The 20,328-nt window shown below is 39.2% G+C and overlaps 1 protein-coding gene across 2 annotated transcripts in view; it reads left to right on the top strand.

Annotated features, from left to right (window-relative positions):
* Nucleotides 1-19,863, top strand: part of ANKRD13A (ankyrin repeat domain 13A) — a 56,440-nt gene extending 36,577 nt beyond the window's left edge. For both annotated transcript variants that reach the window (XM_089684109.1, XM_089684108.1), the window contains 6 exons: nt 433-563; nt 4,228-4,385; nt 7,930-8,040; nt 8,950-9,116; nt 11,270-11,337; nt 12,252-19,863. In XM_089684109.1, the coding sequence (XP_089540235.1) occupies nt 433-563; nt 4,228-4,385; nt 7,930-8,040; nt 8,950-9,116; nt 11,270-11,337; nt 12,252-12,447 (831 nt within the window). In that variant the 3' untranslated portion in view covers nt 12,448-19,863. The remainder of the gene's footprint in view (nt 1-432; nt 564-4,227; nt 4,386-7,929; nt 8,041-8,949; nt 9,117-11,269; nt 11,338-12,251) is intronic.
* The last annotated feature ends 465 nt before the right edge of the window (nt 19,864-20,328 follow it).

The raw sequence follows: 20,328 nt of genomic DNA on the forward strand, positions 1-20,328 counted from the left end.
CTGTACTGAACTCTGTGATAAGTAATTTACAGGTAAGACAAAATTACTATTTTTAGCATTGGATACAATAGAGAGGAGAGGAAACGACTTGTGTTTTAAAAAAAGCAAACAAACAAGAAAAACAAATAAGTGTCCTCTTTCGATTGAAACATTTCCCCTATATTGTACTGGTGACAACTTAAAATGTTGAGTTTTATCTCACTTGGCCACCAAGATAAACACAGAGAAGGTGATTTCACAGCAACATAGACACGGAGAGCAATAATTCTTGACAGAGGTTCTCCCCCTTTTTCAGTCTTATCCGAACTACAAAAAAAGTTTTGGATATAGATACAAACACATATTGTACATGACACTTATGGGTAAGTTGAATATCTGACTTTGAAATTGTCTAAAATACGAAGAATTTATCAGAACATTTATTGTTCATAGGACCTTACTACAGAGTTTGCCACAGCTAACAACCCTACAGCTATTACTCCTGAAGAATATTTTAATCCTGAGTTTGATCTTAAAAACAGAGACATTGGGAGGCCCAAGGAGTTAGCTATCAGGACGCAAAAGTGAGTAGTGATGTAAAGTTTGCAGTAAGTTTGTTTTTTGTTTTTTTTTGTATTTAAAAGATGACTTATTCTATGTGGAATGTCTTTATGCCTTTGACATTTGAAATAGAAGTGCTGGGTGTAATAACTAAAAGCAAGTCATATACATGCACACAATCAACATGCAGGTACCTTGTTAATCATCATTTGAACCATTACATATTCTACTCATGTGAAAGACCATCTACCAAGTGAACACCTGCCCCGGCACATCATAACATTTACCCGGCACTCCAAGAAATAATCCAACTGCAATATTCTTGCACTCTCAAAACCTCCACTTTTATTATCACACGACACACAGGAGGATATATCTTATAGTCATCACAATCTGCATAATAACACACACCAATAATAATGTGAGCATTACAGCATGAAATAGACACATCATTTGACAGCTTCACAGCATAGAATAACACTACATTACCAAAGTTAGAAGCTGGAAGGAACAAATCCCATCGGAACCATACTGTCCAGGGGGTCATGGGGAAGCCGATGCCACGACCAGTTGATGATCCCATATAGCCTTTGCAAAAATCCCAGCATCAGAGCGTCCTCTGGCCACTAGGGGGGCTTCCTCCTGGTCTTGCCTGGACCTCCGGCTTTTAAACCATTTTTCTGGAAACTGTCCAATAGTGGGCGGGTGCCACACCCACCATAGGAGGAGCTAACAGAAGGGTTCCATGAGGATAACAGAGTCACGTTTAACCACCATATTCATTATCACTTTTGCTTCTTCTCTACCCTAAACTTCTACTCATCTACCCCAAACTTAAGGATTTCCAACTTCTCAAGCAAGTAGACCTCTTTAAACAGGTTTTTTTCTTCTAATGTGACATACTAGATGTCATAAACACATTCAATTTCCATAAACAAGTTTTTATTTTGCTCTGAGCAGAATATCTTGTGACTCTGTTCCTTTGGCCTAGAGAAATGACACACCAGTCACCTCTCATGCCCCTGGCATTTAGGCAACAATGCTTTTATTGTAAAAAGTACCCAAGAAACAAAGGGCCCAAGGCCAACACATTTCATAGGCATTACAACATTGTAGCAAGAACTTATCAATATGTTTCCACAAAGTCTATATATACACAAAATCTAAGTTTTTACAGAAAGAAAACTATTGCAGCAGGCAGGCACATCAATCGGACAGGTTGGATCATTTTGGAGAATGCCCTTATTAAGGTCTCTGCAAATTTAATAAAAATGCACAATACATTACCTTAATGGGCTTGCTCACACTAGGCCATTTTTCATGCAACACAGCTCATGTTTTTCGCTGCATGAAAAAAACATTTACGAGTAGATATCCTATTATTTCCTTTGGGGTTAGTTCAGATCTATGCACTGCAGTTTAATGGGAAAGAAAAACTTTATGTTCCCATTCATGTTTAATACCTGTGCATTACCACGCATGCTACAATGCACATGGCACAGTGTGGATTCAGCCTAAAGGCAAGCTTATCGATGTGTGCCTCCATTTGGTATTTATATTGGCTAAAATCTCAGTCTTACAAAGGTTTGCTGGTCCTTATGTGTGAACACCATAATACATTGATAAAACCTGAACTTGGGTTTGTCTTGCTAATGCTTAGCATATTATTTATGATGTGCTCATTAGGTTTCATAGTACGCTGACAGCATCAATTCTGTATTCTGACTAGTTTTAGGTTCATTAACATGATTGTATAGGGTATTTTTTGTTGCTAATGTTGTAATAAAAAAAGATGCTATACTTTGCTCTGTGCAGCAATATTACCACCTCTTTTGGAGTGTTCCTCTGCTGCTGTCTGCTCCTTGTTCCTCCTAGTGCCCCAATAGCAAGCTGTATTTTTACCTTCATTGATGAAAATATAAGGCTGTTGTTAGAATGGTTGTGTGTGGGTGGTTTAAATAAATAAAATAAAATGTGTGTGTGTGTGTATATATATATGTGTGTGTGTGTGTGTGTGTGTGTGTGTGTGTGTATGTGTGTGTATATATATATATATATATATATATATATATATATATATATATATATATATATATATATATATATATACACACACACCCCCAAATCTCCATTTCTGGGGTTCCCCACTGCTTGTTATGGGGGCACTTGTGTGTGCTCGATCCTGAGTCGGGCAGTGCTAGTCTATTGACACACACAGTGCAGCCTAGGACCCTCCCCCCACTCCCTTCTAACAGGCTAGTGGCTTCTGCTACTGCCTCCATGTCCAGTGAGGAGAGCTGCACTGGATTGAGATCAGGCTCGGGTAAGAGGGGTGGAGAAGCTGAACGTCAAAGGTTTGTTACCTTTAATGCAGTCACCGCAATAAAGTGATACTAAACAGATTGCCATAATTAATTGACATAAATCATATACGAGGGGCGTTCAAGTCAAACCAGGACTTTTAATTTTACAGGTATAAAGAGGGATGCTAGTGTGGCTGTACTACATGCAGTAGTAAGTGGTAAGTGTGTATTATTACTGATAGGAGGCGCACATGTCGCAGGCCAGTTCAGAGACCTTTAATCAGGATGGCAGACAACCGTGTTAGTGCGTGTGTGGTGGTGACGTTTCTTGTGAACGAAGGTGTAAAACCTGAGGATATCTACAGAAGACTTAAAGCATAGTACGCTAATGAGCCGCTCAGCTACAGCAAGACATTTGAATGGTGTAAATGTTTCAAAGATGGCCATCTGTCAGCGGTGATCCCAGCTGTGGTGGTTCCTAGCCCACAGCAGTCATTCCTGTGAACATTCAGCGTGTGGAATGCTTGATCCTGGATAATCGACTCAGAATGAGTAACCTGCCGTGAAATTGCACGAGAAACAAATCTTTCTTTGCTTCACTGAGGACGAAGTGAAGCAGGCTGTCCTAGGATTGTTCAGGCCTACTGACAATCTTTCTATGCCGAAGCTTTACAGGCATTAGTTAAATGCTGGGACAAGTGTATAAATGTAGCAGGAGAGTATGATGAAAAATAAATGCAGTTTTCATTTTTCTTTTTTTATATAAATTCAAAAGTCCTGGTTTGACTTGAACACCCCTCATATATCTTGCCATTGTATTTTTAGTATATTTAAAAAATGCCTCTAAGTAACTTATTCCTGCAGTGCTATTGTGGTCACATGATCTTTCCCTATTCTTTGACAGCTGTGGGGAAAGATTTGTGGGAGGGGCTTCTTTTACTCTGTTGATGTATGCTTTGCAGTAATGTAAACACTGCTTTTAAGGTAAAAAAAGAAAAAAAAAAAACTTTAGCCTTTACAACCACTTTAATCACAGAATTACAGGATGGTCAACTCTCTTTACATGCATAGTAATATGAAAGTCGATGACACTGCTTCTGGAACATACCTCTTGCATAGGGCAAGGTACTACAGTATATTAGAGCCTAAGCAACAGCCAGCCTGTTCTTGCATGCCAATAATTTGTTTAGTCCAAGCTGGCCTATCAAAATTATTTTAAATTGTCAGTCAACCTGAATTCTTTTTTTACTGACCCATAAGGTCTCCTTTAGGCAGGCAGATGTAAACAGATGTGCAAGAAAATGTTTATGTACAAAATATTTTTAAAAATGTTTTTTTTTTTTTGTGTGATTGCAGTTGAAATGTACACACCTATTTTTTTCAGGTTTAAGGGCACTCTGTGGATGTGTGAAGACTTCCCTCTGTCCCTGGTAGAACAAGTCACCCCCATTATAGACCTGATGGCCAGAACAAGCTCTCATTTTGCTCATTTGAGGGACTTCATAACATTACAGTTCCCACCTGGATTTCCAGTCAAGATAGGTATATGTCCCATTTATACTTGCATGCCAACATGTCTTGAAGGAAAACACTATTGTGGATTTTGGCATTATTATTTCATCTATGTAATATCTTAATAAAAAGCTAAATGCAACATTTATCAAAATTTTATTATTTTTAGCTAGCTTTTTTTTTCCCTTTCGGCTAAGGTTTTCATTAGTCATGTAAGGCTTTATGGCTCAAATTATCTGGTTATTTACTTACTCTATCCACAGGATTCTGTATCTGATATACCCGTGACCTTGGCAGCTTCTAAGCCATCAGCTGCTGAGACTGTCTGATACGCTCTAGCTTTTGACTGCTAAGCTTGCTCCTGAGAAGTCACAGCCCACAGCTATTATTCCCAAATTTGAGAGACTGCTTTGATTCTTAGAAGTGTGGTGCACACCACTTTGAAACTAGAAAATGAGCTTGGTGCTTCTACCAGTGCTGTTTCCATTCTTGGGTCTTTAAAGCCCCTAAGGCTGCAAAGACTTTTACATTTGCACCTGCTGTTCTAACTTGTTCTCTACAGACAATGGAAGAACCTTGACAAGCTTTGCTCTCATAAGCACTTATTAGCCTTGGGCTGTTTGGGGAGGATTTTGTGTAAAAGTGGTCCATAGCCACTGTGGATCCAGTAGTGGCCTGCCTTGACAAAAGGACTACCATACTAGTGAAGGATTCACCTGTCTTTAAAACAATAGTTCGCCTTCACCAAAGAGCTGCCAGTGCAGGTAAGGGGTGCCTGTAGATAGAAACAAAGTGGGCAGCTCTGACTAAAGTTGAATAATGTTCTTGCTGTAGGCCATTTTATGTGCCTCATGAAGCCTGAAACGTCTTCAACCTCTGCTTTAAAGGATCAAAATGGAAGCCATTCTGATGATTCTCTTTGATCTGAAATGGCCAATGTTTATATGGTACGCCTGCCTGGTAAGACTCCTGGTGGATGTCTCAAGGATGGATTTCCATCCTGCTTCACGGTCACAAGTGGTAAAGGCATGGCTATTTGAAGCAGGTTTTGGAAGATGGGGGGGGGGGGCATCTCTGAATATGTGATTCCTACAATAATAAAGGCAAGGAAGGCTACTTCCTGTAAGGCTCTTTAAACTGCAGGCAGTCCTCTTTTTTTGCTGTTTTCTTAGCCCTGTTGGTGTTTGTTGTTTTGCCCACCCTCAGTTGGGCTGCTTTTAGGTGCCCAAATGTTAAGACTTCTGTATCTCTCAATGGACACAAAATAAAATTATTTTTGTCATTATGTAGTCATAAAATCCTTTTTTTTTTTTTCTATTGAGGTACATAGGTGCCACCCCTGTAGGTTTATGGTCATGATCTTGGTACTGCTTTAGCATACAATTGAGGCATGCTAAAAGTGGGAGGAGCTATCCTGGGCTGGCCTACAGTTTTGTTTGCCAGTGTCCAATCCTTTAGGCAGCAGCATAACCTTAAGGGCAAGACTTCCTGTGTCCCTCAATGGACTCCAAGAAAAGGATTTTATGAGGAGTACAAAAATCCTATTTTTTAAAATCAAATGCTACACGCTTCAAAGTAAAATATTTTCTGCTCCAATCTGTATATTTCCTGAAAACAAATTCTTCAGAGTGCATAGTTTCTCTCCACTCCTGTAGGATTCAAAGCTCATTTTTACTTTACATAACATATATGAAGTGCTATTTTATGGTTTCTTTATCGTAAATTACAGGACACCGAGCAGACTATTCAGGACTATGTGGGTTATAGGCCACCTATAGGTGAATGGTCACAGGCCAACCAATCAGAGAGGAGGCCTTCCCCTTTTATAACCCCTCCTATAAAGGAAGTACCTGTTTTCTTTCCAGTGTCAGTAAGGTGGATGGTCACTGAAAGTGTTGTTGTGCTCTTGGAGCATACCTGAAAGTCCAGAACGGTTTCATTAGAGAATCAGGGACTTTAATCGGATCCATTCGTAAGACTATGAGCTAAAGTGGATGGTACCTGAGCCTCGCTGGATAAGGAGAAGAGTCCTTTTTACCAGTAATGCAGCCTTATGGTGCTGGACCACGTGCAGATGGAACCCTGTGCAGTTGTAAATCTGACCAAGATGCTTCCAGTGGGGTGCTATACGGGTCCAAGGCAGTAGCCCCTCAGCATGTGGACTGAGTCCTTGAAGGTTTGTATGAAAATGCCCACCATGATGGGTTTAGGTTGGTGCCTGACGGAAGTCGGGGACCTGCTGCGGTACTGTTAAGATATCTCCTTTTTTTTTCCCCTCTAAAGAGAAACAAAGCTTTAAATTGGAGGGAAAAGGAGATGTTTAGTGACTGTTTCCACCAGGGGGAGTGCTCACTGTTTCCGAAATGTGCTTGTTCTTTTTGTTTTCAGCCACTAGAGGGGGAGTACGGCCGGAAATGGAAGTGGGACATATTTTGTTTCTCTGGAGGCCAGGACACACTTGGGCTGCTGCTGCTGTTGGGGAATCTCCTGTGGCCGGGACACAGAGCGGGCTATTCTGTAGGGGCACATGGGTACTCCCCTGAGGTGGAAATGTGGACCAGTCAGTCAGGAGCCACCCTAGGTGGCTCATAAGACAGCATTTACATTGAGTGTTTTTACTTCAGTACACTACTTGCATAGCTATATCTTGAGATCTTTGTTTATTAGTGAAGGTGCACAGGTTTGCTCTATTGGAAGTAATGTCTTCCAGAAAGCGGAGTGCAGGAGGTGCAGCAGGAAAGGGCACTAATGTACCTCTGCCAGGTCCTGAGGAACCTAGCTGAAGGACCGCTTTAATATCCTCTCTCATCAATGTCCTGGAACTTTGAGTAGTGAGGCTGGCTCTGCGGTATTGGACATCCAGGCTTCAGGGTTGACCTGTAAGGATTTAGTCCAACGATGCCACTGCAGTGGCATATATCAACCACCAAGGAGGTCCCAGGAGTCGAGGTGAACTACATTCTGACCTGGGCAAAGAGATATGTTCCAAGTCTGTCAGCAGTGTTCATTCCAGGTGTCTAAAATTGGCAGGCAGATTATCTCAGTTGCCAGTAGTTGATTCCAGGGGAATGGGCTTTGCATCCTAATGTTTTCAAGGAAATCTGCCAGCGATTGGGTTGCCCGGATGTAGATCTATTTGTATCCAGCTTCAACAACAAGGTTGGTCTTTTTGTACTCCAGGAAATGTATTTTACAGGTAAGCATGTAGAAGCAAATCCAATTTTTATAGTAATGTATCTTTGAAGAGTTTTCCTTTAATAGGCCCCTCAACCCCTTTGAATGAATCCATCTTCATCCCCAATCCAGCAATCTTGGCTCCCAAGATAGCTGCTTCATACTGTGCATGCATATTGCTTCTCCATTCATTCTATAGGAAAGTCATACTCATGGCAGCTTTGTGGTCACAGGCGCTCACTGGATTTCTGCCATAGTTAACAGGTATTTTTTGGCACTTGTTGAACCGACAGAACAAAAATGCTTTCAATGGTATATGTAACAGACAAAAAGGAAACCAATAAGAGAAGTTAACTGTTTGGGTTTACATGCAATTTAATGTATTTTTTTCTTCCCACAGAAATCCCTTTGTTTCATGTTTTAAATGCAAGAATTACATTTGGAAATGTGAACTCTTGTTCGCAAGCAGAAGATTCTCCTGGGACTCCAAAAGGGACACCTGATAATGAAAGTGAGTATTGCTAATCAAAACTAATGTACCAAAATAGAAAACTTTTCATGGCACAGCTAATGATCCGGTTTTCAACCTTGTGCTAGCTCCTATTTTGCACCTTAGATGGCAGGGTCAATTCAGTTTTTGTGATGCTTTATTTAACCACTTCCAGTCCGGACACTTTTACCCCCTTCCTGTCCAGGGCAATTTTCAGCTTTCGGCGCTATCACACTTTGAATGACAATTGCGCGGTCATGCAACATTGTACCCATATGAATTTGTTACCATTTTTTTTATACAGATCTTTATTTTGGTGGTATTTATTCACCGCTGGGATTTTTATTTTTTTTGCTATGTAAATGAAAAAGTCCAAAAATTTTGAAAAAAAGTGTTTTTCTTATAAAAGTTTGCAGATAAATTTATTTATGCATTAAGAGTTATATCATCTCTGAGGACACCACACCCCACCTGCAGGTTTGTCTTTTTTTGCCTCTTAAAGCCATACCAGTTTGGGAATTCACAGCATTTGGTGAGTGTGGATCTATAAAATGCTTTTCACAGAAGATGTGAGCAAGCTGGAAAATTGATAAAGTTTGAGTAAATAATTTTTTCACATTTTTTGGGATATTGGACTTTAATTTTGGACTTTTTTTTTGGACTTTCACATATAATTTGTCACAGTTTTGATTATTTGTATTATTTGCACTGTATTATTTTTATTATTTTTTCTTGATGTTTAGTCAATCGTTGAACAGCAGCATTTCATTATTCACTTAATTTTTCACTAATTTCTTTGGCGCAAGTTTGATACATATTTTGTAATGTTTCGACTCTTATGTTAACCCATGCTAAGAAGATAATGCTGTTGCTGGACTTTTTTTTTTTTTTTTCCAATTCATATTTTTCATTTGATCTCTTGCTATATAGTTGCAGGTGCTGCACTTCCGAAATTTGAAGTTGATCAGTCCGTCTTTGAGATTCCACCATCCTATCATATCCAGGAGAATGGAAGGAGTCTTCATATGCGGGATGAAGATGATGAAATCATGCAGTTTGCCATTCAGCAGAGCCTTCTGGAGTGCAGTGGAAATCAGGTGAGCTTTCCCTCATGATTATTTGCCAGGATGGGGAAGGAAAAGTCCTTTTGTTTCTCAATCTTTTTTTTTTTTTTTTTTTTTTAGTCAGGGCACCCTTTAAAATTCTGTACAATCTCGTGGCACCTCATTCTAAAATGTCAAAAACATAACTAACCGTTTTACATACTGCAGCAACATCCACACACGTAAGACACCCAATATTATAATACACGTTTGCACACTGGTATTGACTAGTATTCCAATGTTTTTCTTCTTCATTCAGCTAATGTGACCCCAGTGCTGATGGACAGGGGCAGGGGAGGGGCAAAATAGGAAGCTGTGCAGGCACCCAACATCCTCCTTATCAACTGATGGCGTAATTGGTTGTTAGGACGCCGGCGGCTACAAGGCTGTAATGGTACAAAGCCTGTGGCTTTAAGTAACTAAAAAACAGGCTTGATCCACCCACTGGCTTGTTTACAATTTCCAGGTATTTAGACATTTTGCTCAGGCACCCCTGAAGAATCCTGAAGGCACCAAGAGGTGCCTGGAGACCCTGGTTGAAAAAGGCTGGCCTATATCATGTTTGAGCAGTTTATAAATGGCCTTTAGTGTTTTTGTTGTACATTTAATATTTAGATGCTATTACTATGTATATGTCATGGGCCTATATATTGTGCTCTGGAGCGACATGTTGGTTAAGACCTTAGTATATTCTCCCTGCAGCACTGTAGTCCTGGTAGGCTCATTGTTTTCCACCTTTGTTGGCCATCGTAGGTGTGAATGATGTGGCTCTACTTTTATTGAAGAGTAATTTCAAAATCGCGTAACTGCACAGCCATATGCTTTCACCCATCACGTACATTGCAAAGTTAATAATATGTATTGAGGACACTGAGTAACCTCCCGTAGACTGTAGATTTGGGGAGCAGAGGGCAGCGCTGTAGTGGGGGATAAAGAAAGTAAATCTGTTCCTCCCTGGGTTTTTTTTTTTCTTCTAATTTAAGGAGTTGGGCTTGAAAGTGACATATTCAACACTCCAAAAAGTACCATATGAAGCTCATAGCCTCCTGCAAATCTTCAAAATTCATTTTTTTCTGATGTGCTGTGATACACCATGCTGTTAGAAGTGGGTGTGTTCATTCTCCATTATCCTACTTTCTGTAGAAATGTAGCTACCCTCTCTCAGCTCCTGAGAAGGGCTATAGATTATGGGATGTGTAGTGTGCCTAGAGCAGCTCACATAACCACAACTAACATGCTCTGCTCATTCCAAACACACAGAATTGGGGGGAGGCTTCAGAGGACATAAGAAAGTGATAGAAAAACTTTTTTTTTTTTAATGAAAAATAGATTACTGAGCGATTAATTAGTGGATGTGCTTGGATTATTTTTGGAGAATAAGGACATCAGTCATTTTAATGCGGTATTAAACACAAAAGCAGACATTTATTATTTTGCAGCTTACCAGTTCTTGGATGTGATTCCTGCATTAGGTTTATTTTTTTAGGCCTTCTTTTCTTTTACACCTGGTGATCAAGTCTGTGGTTTTTTTTCACAGAACAAGCTCTCCTGCAAATGTAGCAGTTAATAGTGTTGAGACAAACCATTTGACACCTCCAGGGATGCTTACAATGATCAGCTTTTGGTTATTCATTAATTCATTCAAACCTTTATCCCTAAAGAAAAGAACACTTGCTGTAAGTGCAGTGTGAGCTGAAGTTTGGCTTCAATTTCCTCTTTAAGTCTGCTAGTACCTCTAACACTCCCCTTTCCCAAGACTGACAATGCTGGTGTCCAAAGGTCCCCCCCTTGTGCTCCTTCATCCAGAGTGGGGGCACTCTAATACAGGAAGTGTGTTACTGGCTAGATTACCAGGTGAAAACAGAGGGGGAAAAAAGTCTTAAAAAGAAAACCAAAGCAGCCACTACATCTAATGAATGGTAAGCTGCAATATATTACATTTTTGATTTGGGGTTTAATACCACTTTAAGCTGTAAATCAGTTTGGCTTAACACAGAAATATTGTGTAGAACAAAATGTTGATTAGAGGTTGTTTTGAACTGATAGACTGGAGGGAGAGAAATATTGCTTTAGAAAATTATCAGTTAAACACATTTGGTAGTAGTTTTAATTTGGTTTTTCCCATATTCTCTTTTTTTTCTTTATAGCATTTGTCTCCAAGCCAGTCTAATGGAAGTATCTCTTCAAATCAGGGTTTTGATGCTCAGTATGAAAGGTAACATTATATCTACATTAAACGTGTAAAACATTTTATGGTGTGTATACAGTATGTAGCAGATGTTTCTATAAATATACATGTATATTTATATACATCCTTTTCCTGTTCCTTTTCCTGTTTCTTTTCTCTTCCTGATTTTTTTCCTTTTTCTTTTAATTTTTAATTTAAAATGATGGATGCACCGATACCTTTTTTTTTTCTTTTTTTTCTTTAAATCCGCGAGTACGAGTATCGATACTTTGTCAATTACTTGCCGAGTACTGATACTTTGCGGTGCGATTTGAACAGGAATACAGTTACCTCAATGCTCCTTTGTGAAACCAGGCTTGTGATAGCCTGAGTTCTCACAAGAGTGGTGCAGGAAACCTCCCTACACCGATCCCATGCTGTCACACAAGGAAAAGCCGCTACACAGGTCTGAGGATGTGAAATCACCGTGGCTTTCTCTTCTCTCCTTGCAGGAATGACTGTACGGGCTAGATGGCTTTTGATTGGTCAGCACCGTCACGGAAGCTGTCAATCCCATACTGTCATCCCTGCAATGAGAGGAGAGAAAGCTGATCTGTGAAGCATGTGACAGCAAGGGATCAGTGCAGGGAGGTTTCCTGCACCGCTCCTGTGTGAACTCGGGGAATGACAAGCCAGGGTTCACACAGGAGCAGTGGAGAAACTGGATGTGATTTGGACAGAAATCGCACCACACTCCTGTTCAAATCGCATGCTATTCTTTGCAGTGTGATTTGAGTCTATACATTTTGAAGTATCGGTTTCAGGTATCCAAAGCATTTTCACGAGTATGAGTACTCCTGAAAGTATTTGGTATCGGCACAGATACCAGTATTGGTGCATCCCTATTTAAAATGGTGCTTGTAAAGAAAAAAAAAAAAGTAAATTTTTTCCGTACCTTGCAGGGCCTTGCAGGAAAGCCTTCTTGCCAACTCTCTAAGTGCCCATTCCAGTCTTAGCAGCCACTCTCAAAGCTATGACAAGGACTTACAGTTTGCTATGGAACTGTCCGCCAAGGAACAGGAGGAACAGGAGAAGCGGCGTCTGCAAGAAGAGGAAGAACTTGCAGAAATCCTGCGGCTTTCTCTCACGGAAAAATAAGCCATGTTGTTTTATTGACATGCTCTGGCAAAGGAACCTCCTATGATACGGGTCTAGCCCTCGCCTTCCACCTACCAGCAGTGATTCCACCATGAGCGAGGGCCAAAAGATCACTCCACAGACTCTGTATCTACCAAAGAACTCTACACTTTTGATATTTTTTAATTTAATTTTTTTCCCTTTATGCTTTTAGGACTTGCACATCGGGGACTCTGCCTCCACCTTGCTGATTTTTAGCTGTGCAAATGTCAGCAAGTTTTCAATGAACAAAGTCTCAGTGATGGAGAACCAACATTCTATATGTAAATGGATTTTGTTTTGTTACACAGACTTTATTTTTCCTTTTTCTCTTTTTATCAGTCAATGAAACACAAGTGTATTCTTACCTTATATAAACTAAGAACTTCGCTCATTGACACTTTATACAGGGTGCCTGACAGAGAGTGTTGTATGTTGGTAAGTCACAGGATATTTCTTTAGGAGGAAGAAACCAGATGTTGGCACTGCTGCATATTTAGGGCTGTTTACAGTGTACGGATATTCGTGTCAAGAAAATATTGAGCTGTGCCCTCTATATAGTTACGTATCCTTTATCCATCTGTATAATGGAGTTGTCTAAAAGGTCAATCCACCTCTAACTGATTTCATTCATTTCAAACTCCCTGCTGAATATTTTTATTTATTTCACAGAGAATGCAGCAGGAGGAATGAAACTGCACAGTGAGAGTGAGGACAGGGCAAGCAATGCCGGTGTGGAAATTTCAGTGCTGCAATACTGTATACTTATGCTGCATAAAAAAGAAGTTGGTGATTCAGCACACCAGCACCTGTCAATAACAACAGCATCAGTTTTGTGTCGACCCAGATTTTAAAAGGGCATATATTTGTGGAATTCATAGAAGTGTGGCTGATCTTTAAGGATAAGCGTGCTTATGGTAAAGGAAACCTCATTCTAGCCAGACTTTCCTTCTAAATATTATACCTAACTGTTCTGTCATGAGCTCTGCTGTGAAGCTTCCAAAACCTTATTTTCTTTAATAGTTCTCCCCGGCAAGCTCTGCTTTTCTACCATTCCACGGTGCCACAAATTCTATTCTTTCCTACACAAATGCCATCTACTTTTCATCACAGCTTGCATCCTATTAAAGGAAAATTGGTTAGCCATAGCTGACCACTTTTAAAAATGTTAGTTGCCTGGCTGCTGATCCAAGAGCTTTAATTTTTTTTTCGTAACTTGCCCAAAGCAGATATGCAGACCAGGAATTCTGATCTCACTGCTTGTTTCAGTTTTTTACTTCACTTTCCGAATATTTGTTATCTGCGACTCAAAGTGTTGAAGCAAGAGACAGCCAGGCAAGTAGCATTTTTAGTGTCAGCAAAGGAATCCTACATGTTTCTCCTTTAATGTTTGTACAATAGGGATTTTGTTTGCTTTGTTCATAACATTTTTCATTTATTTCCCGGTAATTATCCCACAATCTGATCTGCTGTGTAATTTTTTTTTTTCTTTTTTGTTGTTTTGTTGTTTTTTTTTAAATAAGGAAAAGTGCCACAGTCTATAGAAACCAGTCAGCAATCTGAGTATTTTTGTAATACAGAGCAATGAGCAAACACTGAAAACCAGAGCAGCTAATGATATATGTGAATTTAAAAGCTTAATGTAGCTAGGTTTGAGATGTGGTTACAGTAGGTTACTGCGTATCTCTGCATCAAGTTGTTATAGGGGATAACCCTTTCTTCTAGAAAGTAGCTAGCATTAGGGGTTTTAAAGGGGATCACCAATTTTTATAGAACATCGCCACCAATGGAAAAAAAAAACAACAACTTTCTTCTTTTAAAAATCCAAATTTCCAGATATATAAACTGAAGGAAAGGAAAAAAAGTTAATTATATTGACTTTCATCTCCTAGCCTGTGGTGTAAAAATGTAACAGCCTAGTTGCAAGGTGGACCACACCTTATCATATAGGGCTTATTTATAAGGATGGTGCAGAATTGCAAAGTGTTGGCACTTCTCACTTGACAGTGGTTTGATGGGTGCTACCAGACATATTTGTAGATCTTTATACAGCTGTGAAAAAGTAGACAATGTGGGTTGGTCTAGTCATCAAAACGGATTACTAGAAGAAAGCAGCACTGAAAAAAATGGCAAAATGGAGTAAAACTGCTAGAACAGATGAAAATGAAGAATATTGTATTACTATACTAATGTATAACGGTTTATAGACTACTGTTAGTCTGATAAAAGTACAAAATATCACCACTTTATGGTAAAAAATGGTTAAAACAACAGAATTTCCAAGTGGTAAATGAAGAAATGTAAAACGGTGAGCTAAACTGTTGAATGAGATTTTATAAGCAAATTATTTCTCTATAAATAGGCCCTATGTCTGGATTTTTTATATGAGGCCTTCTGTGAAGAAGGGGCTAGCTACTGTTCAAAAGCGGCAAAAGACTCCTTTTTTTTTTTGTGTATACACTCCATTCGAAGTTAGGTAGTGGAACTGCAATATAAACTCTCCTTGGATAAAAACTCAGTGGGGTTGATTAACTAAAACTGGAGAGTGAAAAACCTGGTGCATCTCTGCAGGTAAACTTCAGTTTGTTCAATTAAACTTTGACGAAAAAAAAAAAAACCTGGCAGCTGATTGGTTTCTATGTAGAGCTGCACCAGATTGTGCACGCCCCAGTTTAAGTAAATCAACCCCAGTGTTAGAAGCCTGCAGAGCTACTCAGTTTTGACCAGACTTAAAGAAATTGGCTCAGTCGTTGTAGTCTTTATAGAAGTTTTTGATTACAGAGGATGCTTATTCTTTGCTTTTTACTTGTGTATTTTATACCTTCTCATGTAGCCTTTTGATCCTGCAGTTAACACATTTTGTATTTCAGAAAATAAGTGAAAAACTACAATTTAGCCACTGATAAAAAGGAGCTGTTGCCCTATATCAAAAAGCAACAAAAAAAAATACTTGTCTATAAGATTGGCTAACCAGCTTGACTCCTCAGATGGAAAAAATAGGTTTTTGGCCAAGTGGGTGGGGTTAGCGATATCAAATTTGGGTGGATCAGGACAGGGCCAAATTTGTTCTGGGATTCCACCGTTGCCATGTGTGTAGATACCCACCATGCACTGAGATACTTTGGGATGTTGGTTGTTCTGTTAGGATTATTATGTACATGGTTGCTTCTGCCACAAGTTGAGATCAGCATCTTGTCTTGGAACCACTGGCTGCACTACATTTGCACTTGCAGATGTAGGAGACTATAAGTAAAGGCAATGAGCTAATTTCCAGGCACATCTGGACTTTATAAGTGCTTATATTAGTCCATGAGTTTTAAGCTGATAATACAGTAAAATCTAACCGATAACTGATTCCTCCATCATATTCAGTGGAGATGGACAAATCTCCTACTGCTCCTATTGTTAAGAGCCACTGTAACAGATTGGTTGCAGGCACTGTTTGCCTGAAAAATTTCTGTCTGGCTCCTTTTGTATTTTCAGTTGAAGGATGTTGGGTGGGAAGGTGGCAAAAAGGTTCATCAATAATTGGCTGAAATTCACATAGTGTATGGTCATGGCTTGCCTTGTGTAAAATGGCTATCAACGATTGGCGGTGTGTTAGAGAGGATTGTGAATGAGCTCTTCCAAAGTCATTAGGGGTTATTTACTAAAGTTGGTGGGTGCAAAATCTGGTGCAGCTCTGCATAGAAACCAATCAGCTTCCAGGTTTTATTAAAGCTTAATTGAACAAGCTGAATTTAGAAGCGAATTGGCTACCATGCACAGCTGCTCCAGATTCTGAGTGCACCAGTTTTAGTAAATCCCCCCTGATGCCTCAATTGGAACTCAGCTAATGAAATCACTTGCTTAATTTATCTTTCTAAATTATGTATTTTGAGATATATTTTCTGAAACTTTCCAATGGCTTTACAGGGTTAGACTGCAATTTGATATTACTATCATTTTCAGATAAAATAACTAGTGTTTTTGGTTTGGTGGTCCTTTAACACTTTGGTGCTACCTTGTTTGTTTCCAATAACCTAGTAACAATAAATCTTTACTAAATACATAGGTTTTATTTTATTTTTTTTTAAACACGATTGACTGCATTTTAAAGTAGACTTGTACAAGGGGGAAAATGGTAAAATAAACATGGTACATAACATACATCCTATGGTTCCAATTCTGCACCAAGGACCTCAAGATCACCCTGGGAGCCCTGCTGAACCACCTGAAAATGGATCACAGGCACACTCCCATCATGGACAGAGTGTGTGTGCTCTAACTTTATGAAAATTGATTTATTGCATGGTGAATTTGGAGAATGTTGGGGGCCACTGATCAGAACTATAGGTATGCTCTCACATCTTATAGGGCTTGCAGTTATGATCCATGTTTGTTTTATTTATCTGTACAGGTTCATTTTACACTCAAATCCGATCATATTTTTTCCTGTGGGACAGAAACACTTTTAGGTAGGGTTTTAATAACAATGATCCAGTTGTATTGTAATGTATGTGATCACATTTTCACACTGACAAGCTGAGCTTGTCAAAGACAATCTTCCCCACAAACGTGATGTCTGCTGCCTGCAAAATCTTTTTAGAAAACGTTTGATGTCTGCAAGTATTTTGGAGGATTACATCATAAGAGTGTACATCTCAGCCTTGTGGAAAGGTCACACAGGAACATTTGCTCAATTGGCAGGATTGAAGCATTTCCACTGACATTTGTAGCTTATTGTAAAATGGTTGCACTGAGATTGATCAGTTTTAAACCCGAAAACATAATCTCAGCTCAAGCCAAAACGATGAGGTCTTTATTGCTCTTTGAATATTCAGTGCGATATTTCCATTCACTGCTTGTACTGGTGACACCCAATCACACACTAAGGTGGGTACACACGGTCCAAATATTCTGGACATTCGGACTGTGTGTACAGCTGTCCTTCTGACAGAAGCTGGTCTAAGGACTGGCTTTTGTCAAAGGGACATGGAATGCCAGCATCTGATTAGCTGTTGAAGCCAATGGCTGTGAGCGCTGATTAGTGTGTTCTGGTGGGGGGAGGGGTGACGGTCACCTTGTCAGAACACAAACGCACAGTGGGAGAGATCGCTGCACTAACATTGCTTATTTAGTATAGTGATCTCCCTGCTTTTTTTTTTCGTTCAGCCCACTGGATTGAACGAAAAAAAAAATAATGTGATTACATACTGGGTGACCTGTATCCTTTTTTAGAGAGAATAACTCTCTTTTGACAGGTAGGAAATAAGTGAGAAAACTTACCATTGAAGATACAGCAATAATAACCTGATAAGTTATAACTCTTCCTTCTCTGTCCAAAACTAAAACAAAAGTTTTGACTTGAGCTGGGCTCAAGTTAAGCATGGAGCAAACCTGGGCAATTTAAACTGTAAGTACATGATGGTTAAAATCCTAAATCAGAAGTTACATGTAGTAAAATCAGATGTCAAAACAAATCACATTTAAAGAACCATTAAAAACATTGTATACTGGTAACTGTATTGTCTTAATACCTGTAATGACTGTATTCAGTATGTGACTCTTTTTTTTCTTTCATTATACATACCTTTTTTGTTTGTTTGTGACAGTTGTTACAAACCATACAACACTTATTCATATTGTTTAGCCCTAGGTCTACCAAAGTGCATTTATAGACACCCTGATTGTTAAGGGGTTAAAGCAAGCTCACACCTGTGATTATTTTATTTTTTTATATATTTTTTAGAGCCAGTTGTAGGCTTTGAGGTAGAAATGATCTGTAAATTTTTTAGGGGGTTTTGAAGTCATGCCCTACCCTATCCATGTGGTTACAACACTGCTGTGCACCTTTGCTGAAGAACAAACAATGTTGTCATCCTTTTACAGAAGTGAAAATGTGAGGGATCCACTGGTGAGATTAACACATGATGAAGCTATGTTGCAGATGGATTTTTCATCATATGCTCATTTTTAATTGCCCAGGTTTGTGGTTTGTTTCATAAGGGCAGTGTGAAGTACATGTAGATGCAAAGCACTGCGCAGATCTTGTGCTAAGAGAAAAAAGGGGGCTTCCCTTTCTGCCCTCTTTCTAGAAATGCTAGTTGTCTCGATATTATGCTAACCTTCTGGTTTCAGTACCTTTTGAGTTAGGCTGCTTTCACACTGATCTGTTTCTTCTTCCACTCTTGCTTTAAAAGAACAGCAGAAAAAAAAGTGTGACCACGTAATCCTATGGAACTCTTCACACTGATCCATTGTGGGTCCACTGAGATTTAGTAAAATCCTGCTTGCTGCATTTTTGGTGCGGTAAAAAAAAAACATCAAAAACGTGCCTCCCCATTGAAAAAATGGGAAAATGCATCAAAAACCTACCCACGTTGCGTTTTTGATGCTGTTTTTGTCATGTCCTGTGAAAAGCACCGCAAATGAGGTAAACATGCGTATGTGTTTTTACAAATTTTTGCTAAGGATCAGTGTGAAAGACAGAACCAGAAAAATTATAGAGAACAGGAAAGACATACTTGATCTGGGACAGTTACTGAACGTATTTGGGGGGGGAGGTCAGGATGATTGCCAGACAGCTAGCATTTTCAGAAGTCAGTAATAGCAGCTTTAATTTTTTTTTTTATGACAGGTTTCCTCTAACACGTGAGCTAAACTAATTAAATGCAATGTTCATTTTGTATACATATATTTCATTGCACCTGTCTTAATTACATGTAATATATTTTTTATTATAGATTTTGGTTTCCTCAAAGTAACACAAGTGATAAAGTTTATAATTTATAAATATATGCAAACTGATTACTGTTGGAATTATTAAACTCCGTCATTTATAACCATGGCCTGCCAGTCCATGAAGAAAATGTACTCCAAGCTGAATTCCAGGTAGACATGAAAAGTCGTTTAATGCAGTTATGTATTCATTTAAAACAAATTTATTTTTAAATGCAGTTGGTGCATGTTTCACAATGAGTCTTTGATATCAGCCTCCTAGGAGGGGGGGGCATCATTGCAACCAGTGAGGCTCTGTTACTTTGCACATGTGCAGACAGAGAATATGCTCACATAAGGAACAAGAATAGTGATAGCTCTGTCATTCCCCAATCAGGTTGGGTGCATTCCTGACCAAGCTGTACGGTTGAAGTTGAGAATCTGGCTGTGCTGTCTGGCAGAGCTGCCTGTATCAAAGAATGGCAAAATAGAATTTCAAATCTTTTGGCAGGTGAAAACTAGTTCATATATTTATTTCAGGTGAGCATTAAACTGTTTGCCTAGAGTTCAGCTTTGAGAGATAAAATTGATGTCTTGTTGGTCCCTTTGAGGGAGGAAATGATGTATCCAGGGCATTTATTGTATTGTATATGGAGTGCACGGTGTATGAATAAAACTGAATATGTACAAACTTTTTAACCAGCCTATTCTTGTGCAAGTGTCCTGTGTTTCCATTTAAAATTTTCTGATGAAGTTTTATAGAGAGAGAACAATTTTTTTTTATCCATTGACAGAGTTAGTAAAATCCTGCTTGCTGCATTTTTGGTAGGAATTCCTAAACAGTTGAGTCATACTGCCACCTTCAGGAGGTTGGGGCACTGGCAAACAAAAAAAATTGTTGTAAGCAGCCTGTAAAACCCTGCATCTAACAGCCTCTTTTTGTTAGTGACCTCTAGAGGAAGTTGGGAAACTTTTTGTTCAGCTCTGCTTTGGGCCTAGTTTTGTGCTACAGAAACACGGAGGACGTTCCCTCAGCAACAGGTGACTTCAACCCATACTCTTCTACAGGTTCTAGGGGCATTTACTCAGTGTCCCATGAAGGAACCAAGGTCTGTAATCTAGATCCTAGGACCTCTGTTATTTCAGGGATTTCTTCTACACAGT

This window comes from Staurois parvus, unplaced genomic scaffold (assembly GCF_062004578.1).
Source record: "Staurois parvus isolate SC_StPar_1 unplaced genomic scaffold, SC_StPar_1.0 ptg000336l, whole genome shotgun sequence".
Taxonomy (NCBI): domain Eukaryota; kingdom Metazoa; phylum Chordata; class Amphibia; order Anura; family Ranidae; genus Staurois; species Staurois parvus.